This window comes from Delphinapterus leucas, chromosome 17, assembly GCF_059928025.1.
Source record: "Delphinapterus leucas isolate spDelLeu-1000000601 "Yukka" chromosome 17, BTC_Dleu_Yukka2, whole genome shotgun sequence".
NCBI classification, from domain to species: domain Eukaryota; kingdom Metazoa; phylum Chordata; class Mammalia; order Artiodactyla; family Monodontidae; genus Delphinapterus; species Delphinapterus leucas.
Genome location: NC_143145.1, coordinates 70417089 through 70435932, shown reverse-complemented (window position 1 = coordinate 70435932; position 18844 = coordinate 70417089). Strand labels below are relative to the sequence as shown.

General features: G+C 39.4%; 1 protein-coding gene across 1 annotated transcript in view; it reads right to left on the bottom strand.

Annotated features, from left to right (window-relative positions):
• Nucleotides 1-18844, bottom strand: part of EYA1 (EYA transcriptional coactivator and phosphatase 1) — a 151894-nt gene that overhangs the window by 15061 nt on the left and 117989 nt on the right. Inside the window, exons 11-14 of the mRNA XM_022595367.2 lie at nt 4165-4223; nt 3894-4054; nt 2841-2955; nt 2604-2725 (exon numbers count right to left, since the gene is read on the bottom strand). Of these exons, the coding sequence (XP_022451075.2) occupies nt 2604-2725; nt 2841-2955; nt 3894-4054; nt 4165-4223 (457 nt within the window). The remainder of the gene's footprint in view (nt 1-2603; nt 2726-2840; nt 2956-3893; nt 4055-4164; nt 4224-18844) is intronic.

Sequence of the window (18844 nt, the reverse complement as noted above, 5' to 3'; positions counted from 1 at the left end):
GGAAATGTTTATGTGGCTTTGTAAAGTTTCCTTTTCGTGGAAAAAAGGAAGGTAAACTCAATGTTATTTAAAAGTAAGTCCCCAACCTTTTTGGCACCAGGGATCGGTTTCATGGAAGACCATTTTTCCGTGGGCCGAGGGGGTGGGGGTGGGGGGTGGTCAGGGGCCGGGAGATGGGGATGGTTCAGGCAGCAACCCCAGCAATGCTTTGCTCCCCCTTCCGCCGCTCAGCTCCTGCCGGTCGTGTGGGGCGGGGAACCCTGGCCTACGAGGAAAATTCCTGGGTGGTTTTCTGCATTGATCCCCAAATTAGATCTCATTTGATGGCAAAACTCGCAGCAACTTACAGGAGTTTCAATCCCTACTTCTTTTTTATTAAAAATATCATGGAAAAGTGATTCTACCTATGGTTTTGAGATCGTTTCTACCACCGTACAATTTTTAAATCAAATTTTTATTCTAGACTGAAAACAATTAAAGAAGTCCAATATGGCAAACAAAATGCCCATTAAAAAAATACTTTCTTGATTGTTATTGTAACTTCCTATTATCCTCGCATTTTCAAATTATTTGGGATTAAAGTTCAATGTGCATGACGTGTAATACGCTAATTGTTCTTTTCTTCTGGGAAGTTAAGTGCTATCCCTTCTGTATTATATGCTCATCTGGAATATGTTCTTTCTTTCATGTGCTGATAAACCTTTCCCTTGGATCCTTGTTTACAAAACACAATGATTCCTCTTTACTGATACAGATAGAATAAAGACCTGAGTTCGTGGAAACTGATTGCTGTTTTATATGACACCATATAAAAATTCAAGTTCTATTGGGCTACTAGGAATTCTATTTGGTATACTCCTTTCGTTTTATAAGTATTTTCCAGTATTCTCTCCTTGGCCCTTCTCAGGAGGCATCAGTCATTCTCAAACTCCAACTATTTCCAACTTGACAGGGCTATCTGAATATCCCATAGGTTTTTCAAACTCACATTGGTAAGATCAAACCCTTATTATCTTTGCCATCAAACCTGATTTCCCCATCAGCTAACAGTGTCACTGCTGACCCAGTTGCCTAAAAGAAACCTCTGTGTCAGCCTTCTTCTGAATAAACAACCATTTATTCACCCATTTCATTCAACACTGATTGAGTACCTACCATGTGCTGGGCCCTGTAGCCACCATGATGAGTGAGATGGACAGACTCAGTTATCAAGGAGACTATGAACAAATAACTGAACAAGCAATATTTTAGTGACAATTTAGTAAGTTCTTTGAAGGAGAAGTGCAAGCCAAATAGATAGGGGTTCTGTTTTGCACCTTTTTCTTTAGCCAGAAACAACCTTCTTTCCACCTACCAGGATACTCATCCTCCTTTCCTAGGACTCACTTACATAACATTCATCTCATTAGGGCAACATACGAGGCCACTTATGATAAGACCCAAGTTTACCTTTCCAGCATCAGCTTCCCATGGGCCTTGCATATTAGTCACCCGGGACGACTCACAAGTCCCTCAGCAGGGAACACATTTTAATTCCTCCATCACTTTGTTCTCACTAGCCATCTGCCTAGTAAACTCTTATTTACCCTTCTCTACCCAGCTCAAATGTCATATCTTCCCTTTACTCTTAACTGACACGTGCCCTCTGCTGCCTCCTGGGTGGGAGTGAATGCTCTCCCATTGAAGTGCACATTTGGGCACTTAGTGGTAGGACCCCTTAGGCTGTGCAAGGGAGTCTGCTGGACCTTGGAATCAGAGAGATCTACTTTGACCTTAACTTAACTAGCTGTTAACTTGAACAATTAAGTCTCTGCGCTTTAGTTTTCTCAGCTGAAAAATGGAAAGGCTTCAAAGACTGACTTTAATATGTAAAATGTTTAGTACAATTCTGAGCATCTAGTAGATACTTGATAAATGCTTATTTACATAACTACTTTGTCATATTATAGTTATTTTGATGTCTGCTTCCCCTGCTAGAGATAATGAACTGCCTAAGGAAAGAGCCATGTCTTCTTTTTATCCCGACTTCTGTTTTGTCTTGGTTTATATCTTAACTAAATTTCCCATTAGTCTTCTTTCCCAACTACATTTCCTCCTTGCAAGAATTTTTTTGATCCCCGTAACAAAAATGGGAACTCAATCATTTATACATATTGTAAAATAAGGTGAAAAAAATAGTTCCAGTAATAATAATTTATTATTAGAGTTGTTTAATTAAAGCTGCTATTAGTTATTTAATTTCTACTTTGTATATTTCTATACAACTACTTGTTTAAGCTTATAAAATATTTTCATTGATGTTGCCTAAGAGAATAAAAATAAGGTAATAACCTAGAAGTGATGCTAAGTTGCCTATAGCTAAAACGCATAGGTTTTAATGTTCGCCAGTAAAGTAAAATTTTCTGAGTTCAACTACATGGATTGTGCTTTATATTTCTCTTGATATCTAAAGCCAATTTTGACAATAAAATGGGTTAAATCATTCTTCTAGTTTTCTGATATTTAGCATTCTGAAAAAAGTAGTCCTGTTTATTGCCTTTCATTTTTACTAGCCTGAAAGCAAAGGGTTGACTGTTAAATTAATTAATTAAAAAGCAGCTTACCAATTTTAGTTGCACTGTAAATATTTTCTATGGGAAATACAATTCCTAATCCATACAGCAGGACTTTTGCCAATGCTGGGATAAGCTGAGTAGTTGTTACTAAAATATTAACACAGTTCGTCCTGTGAGAACACAAAGAAAAAAAAAGACAGTTGAAAATTAAATCTCCAAAATGAACATGCACAGCTCGTTTTCAGGCAAAGGCACTTCGTATGAAGTGACCTGGGGAGAACTTACCGGGAGTGAATGAGTGTGAGAGCTTTCAGGGCCAGTGTCAACCAGGAGTCTGTCAGGGCTTCAATCTCGGCCCTCAGCTGCAACCAGGCTTCCCTCTTAGCTGGACCAAGCAGACCTGTGGATTTAAAAGCACGTGAACTACTTCCTCACTAACGTGTCTCATCAACTTTATAAACAGTAAACACTTAAAACTACTCGAATACTACCCTCAAGCTTTATAATATACTAAGCAATTTTTCACATTATCATTCATTTGACAAATATTTAGCACGTGGGGAACATCTATTGGTTTTGCATTCCTAGCATCCTTCTTCTGGCTACAGACGTCATCTCTTCTTTTGGGGGAGCCTACTCTCCCCCATTCCTCCAACCATGAAGATTGAGCAGAGCAGACCCTACCCTCTGGCTCCCAGAATAGCCATATGTCCTCAGCTTGGCTAGTGAAAGGCTGTTTTGGAACTTTTGCTCAATCTATTGGGAAAGACACTTTCCACCCCATGGAGGTGCTAGACTGGTAGCATATAAGACTGGGTCTACTGGTAGGCACGTTTGCCACCTTTTGGGAGGCGGTAATTTTCCAAAGGAAATTACAGGCCAAAGATTACTGATTGCATCATCTGAGCATCTGGATTTAGCCATGCCAGAAACCAACACCACCTAAACTTTTCATTAGGTCAATATGTTCCTTTTCATACCAAAGCCATTTTGAACCACAATCAAAAGATCCAAGCTAATGCAAACATCTACCCGGTAGAAGGAGCTTTACGATTCGTCTTAAGTCCTTTAGGCAGGAGGTCAAGAAACTTACTCCAGGTCACACCACTACTAAGGAATGGAGCGAGGACTAGACTAGCCTGGCCAGGGCAGCTGGCTCTAGTCTGTTACTTCTGTCACTCAGTCACAGCAGAATAATCACTGGTTAGATGAAACGGCTCTCAAAAAAAGCTATTCTATCCAAAAAAGTGTGACGTCAAATAAAAGTGTGTGGTACTTTGAGCATCTTATCAAGACTATCTTAACTAACCCAGTAACCTACTGGTGATAGTCACTTGCCTCCAACATTATTTTTGTAGGTATTGTAGATCTCTTTTACTCGTCTGTAACGGAAGGCCAACTTTCTCATCCAGTCTACACCGCCACGCACACCAGTTGCCAAGCATAAATTAGCGCTGGTTGCCGCAGCAGGAAAGCCATCTGTTCCAAAGTTATATGTGCTATTTAGATGCAAGAAAAGCCCAAAGTTAACCAAACAGAAACTTCATCTTAATAAGCTGAGCAATTAAGCTATAACATGGAGCCCATCACTTCCCATTCATGGGCTCACCTTAGGTCTTGTCCATTGTCATCTGAAGAGACATCATCTATATGAACTTGGTCACATTCCTAAAATGCAATGAAAATGATACACGTTAATTTTCAAAAAGCATCTACATTTATCTACATTTTTTGGAGGGGGGAAAATCCACACAAGCCTGTTTAAAAAAAAAAAAGCCCGAACACTGTAATTGGAGTGTTTTCCAACCACGGCAATCAGTAGGTGGCAGTCTAGTTAAATTGACATTTTTACCTACTTCGGGTCCTTTTACAATATAAGAAACGAGCAATGTCATTAAGGACTACTGTTATTCGGGTTCAGAAAACACATTTTTGTGTTTAGAAAGGAAAGTGATTGATTGAAAACAATTAGCATATGTGTTTCATAAACCTCAGGTACCTGAAGACATCGTGCTGCTCCGAGCTGATTCAGTCAATGCCGAAGCGTAACTGAAACCAGACATTTCGGTAAATCTAACATGCTAGAAAAATTAAACCTGATGCTAACTGCCAATGAAATTATGACCTCTGATTGCTGTCGAGCCACACACCAACACAGCCTGAGGCCAGCGTGTGGAGGAGCCCAGACTAGAAAATCTGTTACTGGTTTGCCATTGATTTGAGAGATGCAAGTTTTATTCTGTGTGTGTGTGTGTGTGTGTGTGTGTGTGTGTGTGTGCGCGCGCGCGTGCGTGCATGTGTGTGTAGGAAAAAAGCATGGGAGACTTCACAACCTAAATAAAAATAATCAAACCACGAGGTGTTTTTTTTAGTTTTTAAAACTTTTTAACTTTTTTTACCTGTTTCACTATTATTACATATTCATTTTAAATATCAGATTGATGAGTTGATTATAGAATAATACGAGTTGAACAGACCTGATTTTAAAATCCCAATCCATGTGTAAAGTGTTTAGAATAGGAGGTGTAACTGTGGGTTAAAGCTCAGTTGGACGGGTTCACGTTGATACACCTGCTCACATATAAGCACGCCCACATCTTACTGCTGTGTCCCCAGCCCCCAGCATCATTGTGGGAAGAGCAGACACTCAGTAAATGTTTGTTGAACAAATGAAGGCAAACTAATTTGGAGACAGACACGGTCCCTAGTCCAGAAACGAGTAACACACACTTGGCATGCTTTAATGTTTTCAGTTATGATTCTCCTCTTGGCAGTCAGCCTCCAGGTACCCCAGAGGCCGTTCTGACACTTATTTCCATTAAAAGTTTTAGTTAAAAAAATTTTAAAAGAAATTTTCAGGCATGCATCCTGTATTTTAAAAATGTTCTTCAGACTAAAGCTCTGGTTATCTTTCCTATAGAGTTAATTTTATAGAATCTAGCCTATCTGTCCCTCTAATGCTTCACATCCAACGTATAACAAGATGCCATAGGTAAGCACCACAGGAATAGAAGGTGTATTTTTATGTTGCTGGTTCCTTCTGAACAAATTCTTTTCTCTCCATGGATTTGTGAGGAAAAGAGCAGGAGATAGAAGTGGAAAGAAACTCAAACCAGCTGTTGCTTAACAGAATTAAAATCCTGACCCCCCAACCTCTTCTTTCTAAAGCATCTATTTTCCAGGCAACCCTCTCCCAGCAAGCAGCAAGTTCCAAGGAGGAAAGGACTTTGACCTTGTAACCCTCCCCTGCTCTCCCGAGGTCCGTAACCCCAGATAAGAAAAAAAAAGAATAAAAGTCTAGGAGGCCTCACAGGCAGGACTGTGAATTTAACATTTAAAAAAACAGGTCATTCCTGCAAAACATGTTTGGAAACTTCTCAGAGTTATTCATTATACATAATTCGGAGGGTGAAAGATGAATGATAGTTGTGTTTTTTCAACAACGTACTCATTCTGGGTTTAAAGAATTACTAAATCATGACTTTCTGCTATCTAGCCATTTATCTAGCCAGAAATACAAAAATTACGCTGTTGGTAAACTACCCTTTTAGGGTGCATGGTTAGTTACAACACAAACAAATGCAGAAAAGTGTACTCCCCGCAAAGAAACAAAAACCCTAAAGCCTTAGCGCCGCAGTGGAGGATTTTTCTCTCTTGGGAGAGAGAACGGAGAGGAGGAGGAAGTTGAGAAATTAGAAGAGGAAAAGATATGTTAAAGAGAATTTAATTCAAGGAATCAACGGTGACCTAAAGTTACTTGGTTAACTCTAGGGGTGGGAGGAATTCTTTGCAAAAACAGGGTGTTAAGAGGCTTTTCTTAAGCTAATGCTCTTGAAAATCTCCATTACTAACAGAGCAGCCGTTATCTTCTAATGACTGTTGATGACTCTACCGTGGCTATTGTCCATCCACATCCTGTATTTGTTTTCTCCTGCCAGCTTTCCTTAAGACTTTTTGTTCCCAGGCTGAGGCCCTCATTTGAAGTATTGTTCAATATCTTGGTTCGTGCTAAGTGTCAACAGCTTCCAGCTTTTTTAACTGCAGGTAACCAAACTCACTTCACGGTGATTTGATTAAAGCAAAGTTTGGTGTGGTGGCAACAAGGAAATCCAGCTAAAAGCTGGAGAATTTTTGTAGAACAATTTTAATCAAAATAGATTTAAAAAATCAAGAGCATTTTTTGAAAGAGCCTCGTTAGCACTTTCAGGAATTAAAACATCGTTAAAATGTCTATGTAAAATGTGTTTTTGGAATGGGTGCTCATTTTACTTAACAATAGACAAGTACTATGTTGCACAGACTTGGAATTGATAAGCGACATATTAAAGATGCATCCCCGCTGAGTCTCTGTATGAGTTTACAAATAATGGTATAAATGTCTTGGGAAACAAGCTATGTATTTAAAAAAATTTTAATGAGAAACTATAATATTACTTTTGATGCTTACCTATGAAAAACTTTAATTCCTTAAAGAATGGAGAGCATTAAGATACTGAAAGATCATTTCATTTCCCAGCAGAGCCCTGTTACGTGTGAACTTGTGCTAAGTGTCTTCACCCTCAAATTAGAAACTGCAGTTCCCTACATTCTGATATCCTGCAGTTGTCTCCTCTGTGGGGATGAGGCTCCCCTTCTCCCACTTTTCAGAAGCCATCTAGCTTTTTGTTTGTCTTCCTAAGAGCCTAATTTGAGGTTTTCATTTTTGCTTTCCAAATTTGGTTGCTTTTAGTTTCCAAATTCGTCATAAACCGAGACAATTCGGTAACTGAGGGAGGGAGCAGAGGGGGCTCTGCACCCACTGAAACAACAACAGCAACAAAGTTTAAATCCCCCACTGGTAGACACAGAAGACAATAATGGAAGCTTTCTGTATTTTCACGTGCCAAAATATATCCCTACAAGCCCTAATTTAATGCTTAATACGCAGAGTGCAGATATATAGAATTCCACAAGAAAATACGTTTTTATTCCTAAATGCTGAAAATGTACTTTTGAAATAAACTTCCAAAAAGTATGTGATAGGATTTTAAGGAGCATGTCATTACCGAATCCAAGTCTTGGGGTGGCATCCACATGGGGGGCTCCCACTGCCAGCTCAGCCAATTTAGCGTATTTCACGCATTAATCAGTCCTACTGAGACGTGAGATGCCTAAGGGACCCCTAGCATATATGGGTGTGAGGCTTGGGGTCTCACTTGGGGACACACAGTAGTGATTTTCTGGACTCCTGGCAGACTTTGCACTCAATACCCATCCAAGCAGGCTAATGGGTGCCTTGGATTAAAAAGGTGATCATTTATTTATTCATGTGTCTGATTATTTATTAAGGGGTGACTGTTCTGGGTATTGTTCTAGATGCTAAGGATACACCACTTAACACAAAAATCCTTACCATCTTGGAACTAACATTCTAGTCGGGAGAGACACCCGAACAAGAAAATATGCAAAATGTACAATCAGGCAGTAATAAGTGCTAAGGAGAAAAAATACAGCAGGTGAGGGGAATATGCAAGGCTGTGGTGGTATCTGGGGAAAGAGCTTTGCAGGCCAAGGAAAGAGCACGTTCAAAGGCCCTGAGGCGGGAGGGGAAGAGTTACATGGGCCAGCAGGTGACAAGTGAGGAGCTGGCTCTGCCTTGGAAGTAACATCAAGTTATCAGTCCCTGCCCTCAAGGCACCTACAGTTTAGCACGAGGGCCAGAAGTTAATTTAACCAGCTACACATGTGCTAAGTTAATTACACTTGTGGTAAATGCTGCAGAACCTCCCCGGAATCCAAAGGACTATCCTCTCGGAGAAACGGGAGCCCTCCTGCACCGCTGGTGGGAATGTAAGTTGGTGCAGCCACTACGGAGAACAGTATGGAGGTTCCTCAGAAAACTAAAATTAGAGCTACCATATGACCCAGCAATCCCACTCCTGGGAATATACCTGGACAATACTATAATTCAAAAAGATACATGTGCCCCTATGTTCATAGCAGCACTGTTCACAATAGCCAAAACGTGGAAACAACCTAAATGTCCATCGACAGATGAATGGATAAGGAAGGTGTGGTACACATATACAATGGAATACTACTCGGCCATAAAAAAGAATGGAATAATGCCATTTTCAGCAACATGAATGCAACTAGAAATTATCATACTAAATGAAGTCAGAAAGAGAAGGACAAATATATGATATCACTCATATGTGGAACCTAAAATATGGCACAAATGAACCTATCTACAAATGAACACAGGCAGACTCATAGACATGGAGAACAGACTTGTGGTTGCCCGGGGTTGGGGGCGGGGGAGGGAGAGGGCTGGATTGGGAGTTCGGGTTGGTAGATACAAACTTACGTTTGGAATGGATAGACAACAAGGTCCTAATGTATAGCACAGGGAACTATATTGTATATCCTGTGATCAAACATAATGGAAAAGAGTATAAAAGAAGAATGTATAGATGTACACGTTTCCCAAAAAATAAATAAATAAAAACAAGGGACTATCCTCTTGCTGAATGGTGGAATTCTGTTTAGTCCAAGAGGGTTGCAGAGCTCTGAAAAACTGAAATTATAGTTTGCTACATCAGAGAGGGACAGCCTAGCCCACTGTTTATTCTGGTTGCTTTTGTGATTAAAGTAATCAAATACAGACATACATGGTGGACAGCTAGCGGTGGTTCACAATCGCTGAAGCTGCGGTAACAGAAACAAAACATAGCTTTTTGATCCCAGACTGTCAACGCCGGTCCTCTACTTTTGAATGGCTGTGGGGTGGAGTAGGGGAAGGTGGCGCTTTTGGGGCAAGCCATCCTCCTCTCTAGGAAATACCCTAGACTTAGAGATGCAAAGGGACTCTGTACAGTTAGTGAGCAGGTCCCAGAGGTGAGAGGGAAGGTTCTTGGACATAGTTTCTTTTACCCCCCAAATTATAGATGTGAGAATTAATGTGGGACTGGAAAGGGATCAAGAGGTGGGCAAAGAGTTATTTGTTGTTCATGGCTTTCCAAAGGGATGTCAAAATCAGTATTTTTGCGTAAAGGCTCTGTGTCACGTCAATCCTAAAGGAATATATAATTAACATTTTTAGTTAACCAGTTTTCACATATACCCACATCTCACAAAGAGATTCCAAGGAAGAGTCAGGCCAGTGCTGGGCACAGTTGTGATTAACCTTCACTAGGAAAATTTCACAATACCGAATTAGATGATATTGCTAACGCATTTGGCCCACTGTTGCCATCCTGAACTCAGTCCCTCCCTTTTCAGAAGTCCTAAAGCACCAGGGATGCACCATCCATTGACATTCGGTTACCAAAGTGTCCCGTGTTGACACTTCGTGTCCCGCAAAGAGCGTATTCCTCCTTCCCTCAAAGTGACGGCGAGCGACTCTGAGTCGTTTCTTATACTTCTGTGGAGTTCCTGCAGAGGCAGGCCCACGGTTTCTCTTATACGGACTCCTATTTCTTGTTGAGTTGAATTACTGTTATTTGTGTAGAACACAAAATAGTATTTAATGTTATAACCCATTTTATAGATGCAAATAAATGAAGATTCAGAAAAGTTAAATAACCTAAGTGCTGAGACACTTATACAGGTCTTTGACCCCCATTCACTGTTTCTTCCCGGGATCCCTGGATTTCACACAGTGTAGACAGGTGGCCACGACCTGGGCCACTGGTGCCTCGCCCGTTGTTTCACGTTTAGGGGACCCCTGCTCCAGGATGCATCCTCCCCTTCGTCTGCCCCACACCCACCTGGGTCCAGAGTTTGTCACCACAGCCCCTCTCCCAGCCCGGAGCTCGGGATGTGAGTCCTCCATTCTCCAGTTCAAGTCCCGCCCCTTCATCTCTCCACCATGCCTCCAAATGGCACTCCAGAGAGAAACTTCCGGAAGGAGCGCCATCATGGGAACTGGGGTGGAGGGGACAGGGCACAATGGTAGGCAGTGAGAGCGTAGGTGTTAGTGTGACTTTGACACGTCCTCATAGGAGCCTTGAAGCCAGGAACAAGGATTTTGGCCACAGTCACGGTAGAGTTGAATGAGGGCAGTTGGCAACGATCAGGGAGGCGTGAGATTGAGCCTACAGGTGCTGGCCTACAGGCTCTGTTCTACCTGAGAGCCTCCTAGGAGCATCCTTTAGATAAACACCACAAACCAAATGACCAAAGTTTACCCTCGCCTGGCTTCCCTTTATGTTCCATGGCTTGTGCTTCACAGAGCGGTAAAATAAATAAAATTAGCAAGCTTCAGCTACTCCCGGCCCTCAGCTCAGGCATCTCAGCGCTCGTGGGGCTGGATTATACAATGTTCACATGCGTGGCTGGGGAAAACTGCCAACGCATGAAGCAGAATTGAATACCAGGGACTTAGAGATGCACAGGGACTCTGTGCAGTTAGTGAGCAGGTCCCAGAGGTGAGAGGGAAGGTTGGGAGCGGAAGCAAGCCACATGGGTACTGTCTCACGGCCAGGCGGCAAAGGCACAGTCTCTCTCAGAACTCTGGTTGCACTGTTATTCTGCCTTTTTGGTCCCTTCTGTCATTATTTTTGGCACTGCAACTCAAGCTGACCTTTTTCTGATCCGTCATCATCTCTGGCCTTCCAGGGCCGGGCCACAGACATGTTCTTTTGGACCAAGCCCCGGGAATAACTCCGATTTTGTACAGGGGCTCATATGCAAAATATTAAGTTATGGCAGAATTTTTCTGCAAATATTTATTCTGCTTTGATACCACAGTGGTTGGACTTTTCCCCCCAAGCCTTTCACTTGTGCCATAATTATGTAAAAATACACCATACCATTCACATTCATTTAGGAAAATTAATAAAAAGAATTAAGACAGTTACAATGGGTCCTATTATCTGTGCCAAGCACAGTGACGTCATCGCCAGGATGTTGAGGCGTTTATACCCCTGAATCCGACACTAGAAACATAAACTCCAAATAAACCTGCAGGCTTTGAATAAACAGAGACACTTAGAAGACTTTGAGGCAGCCTGCATGTTATGAAAGGGAACAATATAAAATTCTTACAAACACGTCTTTGGAGAAGTTGAGTTACAGAAGCCCTGATTCTGCTGACTGAAGCGGTATTTGCTCCATTTCCCAAATTTACCATGAGAAAACGGACACCTTACTGCCGACTAATTGTATCAATAACTTTCTTTACAAAGTAAAGAAGGAAGGAAGAAAGAGTCACCGGAGAACGAGCTATTTTCATTGTCTACATCAGCGAACCTACTGAGACCCCCTGGAGTTGGTGAAGGCCAAGGAAAGGACGGCTGGGTTCTTTCTCCCCATGTCATCAAGCAGTTACATCCACTGCTCTGACCTCCCCCCCTTCAACAATACAGATACTTGCTTGATACCTTAGACATCTACAAGTTACTAGGAAGTTTTCCTTTTATTCCTAAACATGAAAATGTTTAATTATACAGAGTACAGGAGTATTTCTAGTACTTTAGAGACAACTCATACAAATTGTCTGAAAGCTTTATTTTAACAAGTGATCAGCAGTGCTTGAAAATGTTAAAAAAAAAAAAAAAAAAGACACACACCCCCCCCTCGACCTGTGGATCTGCCCACACTATCCTCTTTCTCATAGAAAATCTAAATTGTACTGATGGCATTACGGGGTGACCAGTATTTGAGTGACACAGGTTTTAAGGGAGTGATTTCCATGGCGGCTTTTGGAAATAACTCCCGACTGCCTAGATATTTGCATAGCTTTGTTGGAAAAATAAGGTGAAATGGGTCATCCCTAGAGATTTTCTGTTATTCAGAAGTTTTATGTAGGGGGAAGGAGTGGTCAACAAACAAGTTAATTAATGACAAAGATGTGAAGAATCCTGCTTCTAATTCACTGACAATTAGAGTCAGCGCTTTGAGCTCGGTGGTTAAGAAATTCTGTCTGTACTGTACAGCCCAGGGAACTATATTCAATATCTTGTAATAACCTATAATGGAAAAGAATCTGAAAAAATATATATGTATAACTGAGTCACTTTGCTATACACCTGAAACTAACGCAACATTGTAAATCAATTATATACTTCAATTAAAAAAAGAAAGAAATTCTGTCTGAGAGTAAATTTGCAGAAACCAGGGTTCTACTTGCATATTTCGCTCTTTTGCTTTATAAAGGAGGCTGTCCGATCAACGTGCTGTGTATTTAGACTTACTGATGGGGAATAATATGCTTGTAGTGTGCTTTCTATAGGTGTGTCCAAACCCTCACTGCACTTTCAAATGGATGCAATGAAAAGCCATAGAACTGCTGCGTCCCTGTGCCCCTCACCATGGACTGGCGGCAAGCCTGCAGCGCGGGCCACCTGGGAAGAAGGGTATCCAGGTTGCAGCCCGGTGACTCTGGCGCTCAGCGGCAGGACCTGTCATGCCTGTCTGGGGTGCACCTTGTGACCTGCCGATTGCCTGTGCTACCCCACAACAATGCTTCCTTGCAAAAGAAAAGGGTGCAGATTACCCAGGGCTAAGGCACGGGAGATGAGGAACAAAGGGAGTTTTTGAAATCATTCTGTTTGACAGTTTGGGAAACACCAAGTTAAGGAATTAAAATATAGCTGGACAAATTTATCTTCACATTCCCACTTTAAACTCAGCACAGCATCAGTGCCAATGCGTATTTTAAGTCAATGTTTAAATATCCCTATCTATTTTGATAGGAATAGGATGACACAACTATAGAAGCCAGTAGGAAAAAAATAAAAATAAAAACAGAATTTTGAATCTCAGAAACCGATAAGAGGAATTTTAACATCTATTTTTTTTTTTAAGATCTGGTAGTAAGATGCAACTTGTGGAGACACGTGCTGTTTTTAATTATTGTTTCTTACTTAGAAAAACAGTATTTTAATATATTTAATGTTACCATACCCTGTAGGGATTATATAAACGAGAGAGATATTTTACTAGAATCATGTTTACTTTAGCTAGGAGACGTAGGTACCTGTATTCAAAACCCAAGATTTGAATTACAGCAGTTTCAACAAAGGCAAGAGATTAACTATTTCAATCTCATTCTGTTTAGATGAATATTCATAAAACATTTAGAGAATAAAATCTTTACTGAAAGTACCTGGAGATGGCATATTAAGGCAAAAGATAAAGTGCTTAGGCCACGTTTTCGTATATGTACGAAGTTATACTAAATATTTAAGATCACTAAATAAAAATTACAGGACCCTCAAGCTTATTAACAATAATTAAAGAAAAGATGAGAGCGTCTTTTTTAATTTGTAATATTTTCTTATAATATTAATTCCTTTAAAAATGTGCTTATTAAAAGTAAGATGTCATGATAATACCACTGCAGCACGCCGAAGAATCCCAAAGGAATTACATGAAGCTGGTTCCTTCTTAGAGAGTGGTACAGTGTTAATAAATATGTCAGTTTCACTCTGCTGGGAGTTCCTTCTTTCTAACCATGAATACCTTCTTTACCTCATGGTTATATTAAATATATTTGTCTTTATTTACACCCTCCACCTTAGGGTGAGGAAAAGAAAGGCTTACTAATGAAAGCCAGAAAGAATTGAAAATGAGCTTTTAAAATAAAATGGGCTTATTTAAAATCGTTCAACACTGTATCTCTAAAAGTAGTGGAATCATTTAATTGATAATTATGGCATATTATTACATTTGATCAAATGATATCAACACATAACTTTCTTTACTTTTTAAAAACTATACAACGAATAAAAAAATAAAGTGAATAAAAAGCACAGAGTGAATGAAAAGGTATACAGTGAATGCCTAATATCTAATGCTACAAGATCCATCTTTTTTTGTTTAAGTTATGTTTTGTGCAACAGCACAAACTATATTTCAGTGCATTCTATACCCCTACCACATGATACTATACATAACAAGTTTTGGCCCAAATACACAGCTTCATTTATCATTCAGCTAATACAAGAAGATATGGCATTTTACACATTTGCAGAGAAATCAGTGAAAATGTTTTATACCTTCAAATACAAAAATAGGGCAGTGCATCAGTGTTTGATATGTCAAATTGTATTATACAGCTTTTCATTAAAAGATCATACATATTTTTAATTATATCATGTAACTTAAAATCAAGTAGTAAGATAAAAGACTACAGGCTGACAAGGTACAAAATAATAATTCAGAGCCTTAAAAAAAAGGACAACTCAGCACATATCTAATATAAATGTCATTCTTTGGAATGTCAGGACTACTCTTAAGAATAAGACATTTATTTATTGCTGAACTGATTTCTCCGTTTTCAGTGGGTTTGCCCATCATTTTGCAAACATAATTTGTCATTGGCCACAGTGTTCTTTGTAATTCCTGTTGCCTTTCTTTTAGATCTATTATTCCTGCTGAGAGTATCTACCAAAGAAGAATTTTTCACAGTGACACCAGCTCTAGTCCTGCTGTGAATAACCATATTCTCATAAAAATCATTCTTTTTATGGCAAACTTGCTGCTAGAAGCATGGAAACATACCCAAACCAGGAAACCTTTTATACTTTTCTGTAATCACTTTCTTTTAACCTTCACTGCCATTTGAAGAAAATTAATCACATGCTAATATATTCACAAAGCATTTAATTAGATGTTTTCATTTACATGGAATATTTCTGTTTTGATCACACATAAACCAATGAACTAAAGCTGTAATAATTAAACAGGTCATATTATAAGAGAGCTCTTTTTTTCTGAAATAATTTTTCACTCTAAAATTCAATATTTGCGACCAACAGAAGTTCCAGTTTATTACCGTTCATGTCTATCGGTTCCTCTTTATTGAACTGCAAACCATATGTCAGGACAATTTTTAAGGACATATTTCAATGTAATTGATTTTTTAAGTGACTCTTTTTTGCAGGGGTGAGGAGTAAAATTTGAAACTTTAAAAGAGATCAATTTATTAATTTTAGTTAACTTTTATCATATAGCCAGATGACTTTATAATGGTAAAAAAGAATCAGTTTTGTATAAAAGAATGTGTAGCTCGGAATAACATCCTTAGTTCATAAGCGAATAAAAATTCTCCAGGCTGATTTCCTCTGTTGTATAATTAATGCTGACTCCAGAGAGAAAAGTAGGCAGAAACGGACATAGGCACTTAAGAAAAAAAAAGTTTCCCCATGAGCTTCAGGAAGGTTCCATCATCACCTTCCCTCACTGTCAGCCCCTCATGGGGGGAGTGAGGACCTCAGAGGAGGCCACTTTCCTACTCAAAAAGTTCTCTCCTCTCTTCCAAGTATCAGTGGGTCTGAAATTCCACCCGTGGAAATCATCCCTTTTCAATCTTCTTTTATAAGACAAAGACTTCTGGTAAGGGTAAATGACTTAAGCTCCATTACTTTGGTGTGAACTGTCCTATCTGGTAAGTTTCCTCCAGCATGGGGGCTCTGGTGTGCCCCAAACCAATGGGTGTCAGTAGGGGAGGGGGGAGGGGCAAGTGCCTGAAAACTAAGGAAAAATCTTGTTCATACTCATAGTCTCACTCCCTACAAAACCACCCCTTTTCCCATGAATTATATATTTCAAGCCACAAAGACTATGTTTTGGTTGTTTATATATTATTCAGGAAAACAGTATATTATACACCATTAATATAGCATTAATATGATCTATGTTACCTCTGGAAAAAATATCTTTAGAAAATATATAGGACACACATTCTGTATTCTTTCATTCATTTTGTCATGTATTCAACTAATAATGACTGACCACCTATTTATATACCAGGCACCAAGCACACGAAGATAAACGAGATGAAGAAAATTCCAGTAATCCTTTATAAACACGGGGAGGGGCTGGAGAGAGAGGCTTTAAGTGAGTGTCACTATGATTTTTCTCTCAGAGAAGGAACTAGAATTCTCACAAAGCTACAAGAATGGAACGTGGGATTCATCATGCTTCTCGCCCTTCTCCTTTCAACCCAGCCTGTGCATTGATCACCTTCAGATATAGTTTTCTCAGAGAAGGTTTTGCTCTCCCGGGAAACACGATGGGAGGGCTGGTGGAAATCCTCCAGTTAATCCACTATGGAGGATTAGCTTCTTGGGGGCAGGTAATACATTTCACTTCTGTTTCTGTCTGTCTCTGCCTTTTAACCAGAAGGTGATCAATAGATGCTTTGGAAAAATTAAATTAGAAATACGTTATATATTCCAATGCAAATGGGCATTCAAGGGCTTCAGTAATGAGACTTAACCTTGCCTATCCAATGCTGTCTGTCTCTCCTTCATAGCCCATCTGGAGGAGGCACACGCCCCTCGCAGGCCAGCCTCAATCAGCCTGGCCTCCACTTCCCTCTTTCGCCAGATAACGGTTGTGTCTATTGCTTGCTGGAATGTCTTCTCTCTCCTTTCTCTCCTGTCAAGGCAAGATTCCTCTGGCAAGCTTTTTATTATTATTATTATTTGACCAATAAAATTGATGGATTCTTTTCTTTCTCAACCCTGATGTATGCTCTGGAGCTCACTGTCTGGATAACAGAAGCAACAATCATTAAGAGCCACTATGTGTCAGGCACGTATATTGCACACTATGTCCAATCCTCCCTTAAACTCTATATTTGATGGGTAAGGAAATGAAGGCTTACACAGATCTGTGTATCCCACTAGGTAATAAATGCTTTGAAGGAAGAGAGAGCTTTTTATGGGTCTTTTTCTCCCTATTTGTATTCTAAGTAGAACCTTATTCCCGCCTGTTCCTTTTCTGTGTGGACCAAGCACATGGACGATACTGAAGGAAACCTTCCAGATTACCTGGCTGCCAGAATTTAATATGAAAAAATGGGGTGACCCAACCAGAAATTAGTTGCTAACATTACTGCATTTTGTCAAGGCAGTGTTAAAAATTTAGTAGTTTTATGAAAATAAATTTAGTATTTTATCTGATTATAAATGATACATATTCATGTAGAGAACGCATGCAAAACACAAAAATATATAAAACAATAAACTTCAATTCCATCCCTCAGAAGGAGCCAGTCTTAAAATCCTTCCATTGTTCTTCCTGGTCCTACTCACTCAATTATCCAACATTCTTCATGTTTTTCGTAGAGCTTAAATTTTGGCACGGGATACACACCAAAAAAGCCGGTAGAACCAGATACACATTTTGTAGCTACTTTCCCCTCCACTCAACAATATGGAATAAACATCTTTGAATATCAATTAATCATGTGTATTATCTTTTAAATTGCTGTATACTATTCCACGCCATGCATGTCTCATATTTCTTCTGACCAAGCAATGGCTGATAGTTTCTAATATTTTCTTAATTCCCTAATATTTAAGTAGGGCAACAACTGTCAATCTTCCTTACAATTCCATTTTAAGCATCTAAAATAATTAATATTTAATTATTAATTAATTACTCATTAATATTTAAGCATTTTTGTGCCTAGAACAGTCATCACTCGATACATGTTTAAGTGAATGACCACGCTGATGAACAAGCTTAGACAGATTCATGACATTCATTTATCTCTTTAGGCTACATTATCCTTTTCCTTACGTGATATTTTTAATCACTCCAATCTCTGAGCCTTGTTCACTATATACCTTCTGCTTAGAACATTCTTCTCTAAAGCCCACCCCACACAGCTCTGTTTATTCCTGTTAATCCTTTGTGACAGTTTCAACAGTCACCCTCATCTTTCTGAGTACTCCTTACTCTGAGCTTACGTGACTTTAAGCACCTTGAGAACATGACTTTCATCTTGTTTACTATCATCCCTAAAAAGTTTTACAAAATTCATTTGTTTCTTAACTCAAATATAAAGTTTAAAAATTTTCTCCTGGATTTTGGAAAAGCCCCTGTCAATTTCCTTAAGGCCTTGGCCAATTATGGGGTATGACTTCTGCTTACGACCATTTGAATAGGTATGTGACTGAAAGTAGAGTGAATTATTCATTTCTGTCATTTTGAATTCAAGTAATTTTCCTTATATTTTAAAGAAAGCAAAGGTTATAATTACTACTTTAAAAGAGAAAATATTATTTCGCCGCACCTCTACATGTTCTTATTATATACATGCTAAATACTATCTTTCAACTGTTAATGTTCCAAGCTACTTACTTTTTGCTTAGTAGAAACATCTTATCTGCAAGTCCAGGGGGACTGCATTAGTATGTGCTTAAAACAAACAATTCCCACCAATTAAAAGGGATGGTATCTTGGATCTAAGAGGTCCCTTTAGCTTTTTGACAAAACACCAATACTAGAAGATACTTCTTAGGCCATTATTTTCGAAGAGACAAACAAAATCACCAAATACTGTTGATCAG